This window comes from Silene latifolia, chromosome 1, assembly GCF_048544455.1.
Source record: "Silene latifolia isolate original U9 population chromosome 1, ASM4854445v1, whole genome shotgun sequence".
NCBI lineage: Eukaryota > Viridiplantae > Streptophyta > Magnoliopsida > Caryophyllales > Caryophyllaceae > Silene > Silene latifolia.
This window is the reverse complement of record NC_133526.1, coordinates 99,616,018-99,623,078: the sequence shown is the minus strand read 5'-3', so window position 1 is coordinate 99,623,078 and position 7,061 is coordinate 99,616,018. Positions and strand designations below refer to the sequence as shown.

Below are 7,061 nucleotides of genomic sequence, written 5' to 3'. Positions count from 1 at the left end.
TGGCATAAAGTTGATTCTCTCTCAGAGTCTGCAAAACCAACCTCAAGTGCTCTTCATGTTCTTCCTTAGTCTTGGAGTAGACCAAGATGTCATCGATGAAAACAACCAAAAACCTATCCAAGAACGGTGTAAAGATCCAATTCATCAAATCCATGAAAGCTGCTGGTGCATTGGTCAAACAAAAAGGCATCACCACGTACTCATAATGACCATAACGGGACCGAAACGCTGTCTTTGGAATATCTTCATCTGCTATCCTCAATTAGTGATAACCTGACCTCAGATCGATCTTGGAAAACACACCTGCTCCACTCAGCTAATCAAACAAGTCATCAATCCTAGGCAAATGATACTTGTTCTTCACTGTGACACGGTTTAGCTCTCTGTAGTCGATGCACAACCTCAGACTCCCATCTTTCTTCTTTACAAACAGAACTGGAGCTCCCCAAGGTGACACACTTGGTCGGATATAACCCTTGTGTAACAACTCATGTAACTGTTTCTTCAACTCAGCTAATTCTTTAGGTGTTATACGGTATGGTGCTTTGGATATAGGACATGTTCCTGGTTTGAGCTCCACGCTGAAATCAACATCCCTCTTTGGCGGTAACCCTCAGGAAAGACATCATCAAACTCTCCCACTACTGGTATCTCAGCAGCTGTCTGTGACTCTACTCGGCTATCTCTCACCATGACAAAGAATCAAGGGGCACTTCTTCCTCAAACATGACTTTAAAGTCATGACAGCTATGAACTTACACTTAGGTCTAACAACAAACCCTTTATAAGACACCTTTATACCCTTTGGACCCCTTAAAGACACTTTCTTTTGCCGATAATCTATCTTGGCATCATACTTACCCAGCCAATCCATCCCGACAATCACCTCACACCCATCCATAGGGAACTCTAGCAGGTCTACCGGTAAATCTACCCCTCCAACTATCATAGACACTCCCCTATACAACTTGACACATGGCACAGACTCCCCAGAAGGTATGAACACATCATCCTTTACAAGTTCAAACTCCCCCAAGCCCATAGATAAAGCATGACTCCTAGACACAAAAGAATGTGTTGCCCCCGAGTCAAACAAAATAAAAGACGGTACATTATGAACAAGAAAGGTACCTATAACTACATGTGCATCATTATGAGCCTCCTGCTTATCCATCATGAAGAGCTTTCCATTGCTTTTCTGCCCTCCTCCTTGGACCGAAGCATTGGAAGTACTCGGCTTGTCGAATCTGGGTGACATCGTTGTTCGGCGCGGCGATAAGATCCACTACTGTTGCGGTTATAACCGCCGTTGTTGCTCTGTCCACCCCGGTTGCCCCATGATCCACCCGGCCGATTGCTAGCAAAGCTCTGACTCGACCCTTGAAAAAAGTTCCCCTGGTAAGCTCCCGAGCCTGCTCCCGTCTTGGCACTCGTGAACTCTCACCTCCTGTGGCCTACGCCACCACAATTGAAGTAAGTGAGAGTGGAGTTGTCACTCATACTCCGACCACCACCTCTTCCCCAACCACGAGATCCCCCGGAGAAACCAGCTCCACTAGAAAAAGCCCTGGCATGGTTGAAGTTGCCCTTCTTGTTACCCGACTGATTGTTGTTTCCACTATCAGCCTTCCTTTTCTCAGCAACAGACCTTTCTGTAACCTCCTTTGAGAGATATACCATTCTCTCAGCTTGACCCGCTCACAGATATACATCCTTAAGATCTGTGACGACTCCAGCTGGTAAACGGTTCATGATCTTGGCTGATAAACCCCTCTCAAATCGAAGAGCCAAACCCCTCTGCCCCAGCTGCATGTCCTCCGCATAACGAGACAACTCTAGGAATCGGTGATAGTACTCGGTGACTGTCATATCATCGGTCATGGTGAAGGAATCAAACTCTGATCTCATCTTGTGACGGATATGCTTCGGCACAAACTGCTCCCTCATAGCACTCTTCAAACCTGACCAAGGAATAGCCCCCAGACTCTCAGCTTGGTAGTAGGCTCTAGCATCCTCCTTGACATTTTTCCACCACACGGCGGCTTCACCTCTCTACCTGTTCGACGATCATATCCTGCGGACACTTGACCATTTCCATGAGACTTTCCATCTCACGGTGCCACTTCTCAAGCAACTTAGGTTCCCCAACGCCCTCATAGGTGGGTGGGTTAAAGTGGGCGATGATGATTCTAAGTCGAGTAGCATCCACATGCTTCTCTGCCTCCTTCCCCACATTATTGAGGGCCTCAAGAAGAGCCTCTTGTTGCTCAATAATACGAGCAATCTCATCAATGGTCATCTCAGAAGCTTGAATTTGCGCGACAGTTCTTTTAGGCGGCATTTTGAGCTGATAAGAAACAAGAAAACGTAAGCACAAAAGCCTACAGCTCAAAATGGGTGTGACCTTCCGCCAAAGAAGTACTCGGCCGAGTACACAACAATACTCGGTCGAGTAACGACTACTCAGTCGAGTGTTGCTGATACTCGGTCAGTAGTCGACTCCAATAGCCGACGTCAAATTCATCAAACTCATACTCGGTCGAGTAGAATCATCACTCGGCCGAGTATGTCCTAATCGGTCGAGTACACCTAAGTACTCGGCCGAGTAAACATAACCAGTAGCCATTGCTACTCACTGCCAAACCACACTCGGTCGAGTGCCTGGTTACTCGGCCAAGTACCCCCTACTCGGTCGAGTACCCGCCCTTCTCGGCAGAGTCATGCCAAAACGGGTTAAAATAGTACCAGTGTCTCCTATCATGCTTTCTATTCCAACAAACAAACATATAACGACAGAAATTCGAATGCCACATAATAAACATGTAATCATGCCAATCATTTACATGCTAAAACCGTTTCACCAGATTTCACATATCGATTCCTTCCACTTCATTTCAATTCACAATATACCTTTACCAAATTCACATACACATTACCTTACCACCACATGTTCCAACCATTAACCTTCACATACATGCACATATATGAAACAACTCTCAACACATTTTCCCCCGTGACCGGCTCGAGTTAGTGAGGGCCATATTGCGACTCCGGGACGTCTCCCGAGTCTTTGCGGTAGCTCCAAATAACTCTCCTCGGGTTCATTTTATTTAGGCTCCCTAAGTTCATTAGGTTCATTTGTTTTAGGTGGCGGAATCTTCGGCTCTGATACCACTTTGTAACACCCCCTCATACCAAGGTGCCTTACCAGGACCACCCTACCATGAAAGAGTGTTACCATCTCGGTTGCCCGAGGTTAATATATATCGAAAGCGTCTGTCCCAATCACACTTATTAAAAGAACTGTGAAATATAAATGATTACAATAGTCCAAGTCCAAATCCAAAACCAACAAAAGCGAATCCAACTGTTGACAACTAGAAAATCATAACTAAGACTCGTAATTGTGATACTACAACTGGTGATGACGACTCCCCCATGACCGCCCAAGCTCACCAAATGCAATACCTGTCAAGCCTCCTCACCTTCCCCGAATGGATCACATCAGATTCCACAAACAACAACAACGGGGTCAGTACCGTTCAATCAAGATAAGACAAACAAACAACATAACTGGCTGATCATCCTCCACCCCATCTCATACAGTAACTGACTACACACCCAAGTGTGTAGCCCTGCCAGATTACCAATCGCAACAGGTAATCCTCGTCGCCAGTGGGGGACCGCAGCCAATCCCCACCTAAATCCCGCTCATCAACGAGCGATATCCTTGTCCCTTAATGTGCACATCCCCTTCCGTAACGGGTTCCACGAAGGGCGAACTAGGGTGTGAAGCCACTCCCGCAAGTGACTCCACCACAATCAACACACTCATCACCACACCACAACATCACAGCTGTCACAACACCATCACCGTTACAACACAACCACATCACCACCGTCACCACAACACCCATACTTCGATGATTAGCAGATAACAACAATTACAGCACAATCACAATCTTAAATCAATTAACAGTAAACTAAGTAGGGAAACCCTACCTTAGCAACTACAGTAATACGAAGAATCAGGCAACTAGAATGGCTCCTCTACGAAGTCTTCGCCTATACAATAATCACATAACATGATTACACATTGCACAATCCCCTTTTCCCAATTCATACATAAAGCAAACCCTTGGAGTAAATCATCAATGACATGGGAATAAGGACTTACCGACGGTGGAATGAAAGATTGAATGCAAAAGCTACGATAATCACACACACAGTGGGAGATTTGGGAGTGATTAGGGTTGTAAAATGACGTTTAGAAATTGCTTTGTCAAATAAATAATCCCTAAACACTCGTGCATCAAACCGCTGAATAATTACACGCCAGACCGGATACTCGGTCGAGTATAGAGTATACTCGGCCGAGTATCCACTACTCGGTCAAGTATTCATCATACTCGGCCGAGTATTCCTCGGCAGTAGCCAAACAGAATATACACTCAACACTACTCGGCCGAGTAGGCTCTACTCGGTTGAGTACTTAGCCTAAAAAATCCGTAGTATTACAGAAGGGGAGCTCATCCGCCCAGTTGGCTCCTATCTCCTCCAGCCTTCTTTTCAAGTTGTTCATGACTATCTTGTTGCTGGATTCTGCCTGACCGTTGGACTGTGGATTCCTAGGAGTGGACTTAAACAGCTTGATGTTCCACCTGGCGTAGTAATCTTCTGTTCTGTGGGATATGAATTGTGACCCGTTGTCACATATGATTTCTGAGGGGATGCTGTATCTACTGACTATGTTCCTCTTGATGAAAGATATCACATACTTCTCCAGGACCTGAGGAAAAGCTTCTACCTCTATCCATTTAGAGAAGTAGTCCGTCATTGCCAGCATGTACGTCCTGTTTCCAGAAGCACATGGTAATGGTCCCACAATGTCCATTCCCTATTTCATAAAAGGCCAAGGCAAGATGATCGGATGCATATGTTCTGCTGGCTGGTGCCTGACAGGGGCGTGCCTTTGGCATTCTTTGCATTTCCTGACGTAATCTATGGCGTCCTTCCTCATGGTAGGCCAGAAGTAACCCTGTCTTAGTGTCTTGTTGGATAGACTCCTACTCCCCGTGTGATTTCAACAATCACCACTGTGGATATCACACATTACTGCCTGTGCCTCCTGTATGCTTAAGCACCTCAGATAGGGTCCTGCCAAAGACTTCATATATAGGATACCATCAATGAGTACGAATCTAGAGGATTGCATTTTGAAGCTCCTGGCGTCTTTTTGGTTAGGTGGTAATACCTCATCACGCAGCCAACTAATGTAAGGCTTGCGCCAATCACCAGTTTCTTCCTGGGATGAGGTAGTACACAGTATCCCTGCTTCGTATGTCCACTGGGTGGTTGCAGCCTTGCTGGCGTCTTGCTGTGCATTCTGCCGTATGGCAGGTTTCATGATATGTATGAATGGTATAGTACCCACTGCCCCTGGAGTGAAGGTTGCTCCCAGGGTGGCGAGAGCATCTGCTTCAACGTTCTGGTCCATTGGTATTTGCTGGATGTGGAAGGAGGCAAAGCGGAGTTTGAGTTCCTTCGCCACTTCCAGGTAGGCTACCATTTTAGGATCCCTGGCCATGTACACGTTATTTACGTGGTTCACAATCAGCTGGGAGTCACTGTACACGTTGATGTGGTTGATTTGCATTTCTAAGGCTAGTTGGAGTCCTAAGATTAGGGCCTCGTATTCAGCCTCGTTATTCGTTGCCTTGAACTCACACCGTACTGCTTGTATTATCTGTTTCCCCTGAGGTGATTTCAGGACCAGCCCTACCCCTGCTCCCTTTGTGTTGGATGCCCCATCAACATGTAATTCCCATACATGCTCCCCTTTAGCCTCACTTAGGGTCAAGATTTCACTGTCGGCTTGTTCTTGAAGGGTGGGGCTAAAGTCTGACACGAAGTCAGCCAGGGCTTGGGACTTTATGGCTGTTCGAGGTTCAAATTTCAGGTCGTACCCACTTAGGTGGACAAACCATTTAACCATTCTCCCTGACAGTTCGGGCTCCCTCATTATGGTTCTCACGGGGTAGTTGGTGACGACTGAAATTGTATGTGACTCAAAATAGGGACGCAGTTTGTACGAAGCAGTAACAAGTATTAAAACGAGTTTTTCTAGAGATGTGTACCTGGTCTCTGCAGGTAACAGAGACTTGTTTATATAGTATACTGGTTTCTGCATACCCTCGTGCTCTCGTACCAGTACAGCGCTTACAGCCGCCTCCGTTACCGACAGATACAAGTACAGTGGTTCTCCCTGTTCTGGCTTGGAGAGAATAGGAGGGGTGCTTAGGTATTGCTTAAGTTCCCCAAACGCCTTTTCATGCTCCGGCGTCCATTCAAACTTCTGACTCTTCCTCAGGCTGTCATAGAACAGTCGGCACCTGTTTGAGGGCCTTGATATGAACCGATTTAGGGCTGCTACCCGTCCTATGAGCCTCTGTACGTCCTTTGGCTTCTGAGGAGATTCTAACTGGAGTACTGCTTTGATTTGCTCCGTGCTGGCCTCTATCCCTCTTTGTGTAACCAAGTACCCCAGGAATTTCCCCGAGGAGACTCCAAAAGTGCATTTCAGGGGGTTCAGCTTCATATGATATTTTCTGAGGATCGAGAAGGTATTTTCCAGGTGGGACATGTGTTGTTCTGTCTTCTCGGATTTGAATACCATATCGTCAATGTAGACTTCCATTGTTTTCCCTATCTCCTCCTTGAACATTCTGTTCACCAGGCGCTGATAAGTGAAACCAGCATTTTTGAGGCCAAAAGGCATCACATTGTAGCAGTACAGGCCTCTGTCAGATCTGAAGGCTGCTTTTTCCTGATCCTTAGGGTCCATTTTTATCTGGTTGTACCCCATCCAGGCGTCAAGGAAGATAAGTAGCTCATGCCCTGCTGTTGCGTCTATCATGGAATCGATGTGCGGCAGGGGCAACGGGTCTTTTGGGCAAGCTTTGTTAAGATCTGTGAAATCAACACGTACTCTCCACTTGTTGTTCTTCTTGGGTACCACCACAACATTCGAGAGCCATTCTGGGTAGTTAACTTCCCTGATT

General features: G+C 46.4%; 1 protein-coding gene across 1 annotated transcript; it reads right to left on the bottom strand.

Annotated features, from left to right (window-relative positions):
• Positions 1 to 2,044: 2,044 nt before the first annotated feature.
• On the bottom strand, positions 2,045 to 6,844 carry LOC141651638 (uncharacterized). The gene is made up of 5 exons (XM_074459342.1): positions 6,138 to 6,844; positions 5,255 to 5,969; positions 4,779 to 4,897; positions 2,937 to 2,964; positions 2,045 to 2,347 (listed from the first exon to the last, which is right to left on the bottom strand). Exons 1-5 carry the CDS (start codon positions 6,842 to 6,844, stop codon positions 2,045 to 2,047), a joined length of 1,872 nt encoding a protein of 623 aa, XP_074315443.1.
• Positions 6,845 to 7,061: the final 217 nt, after the last annotated feature.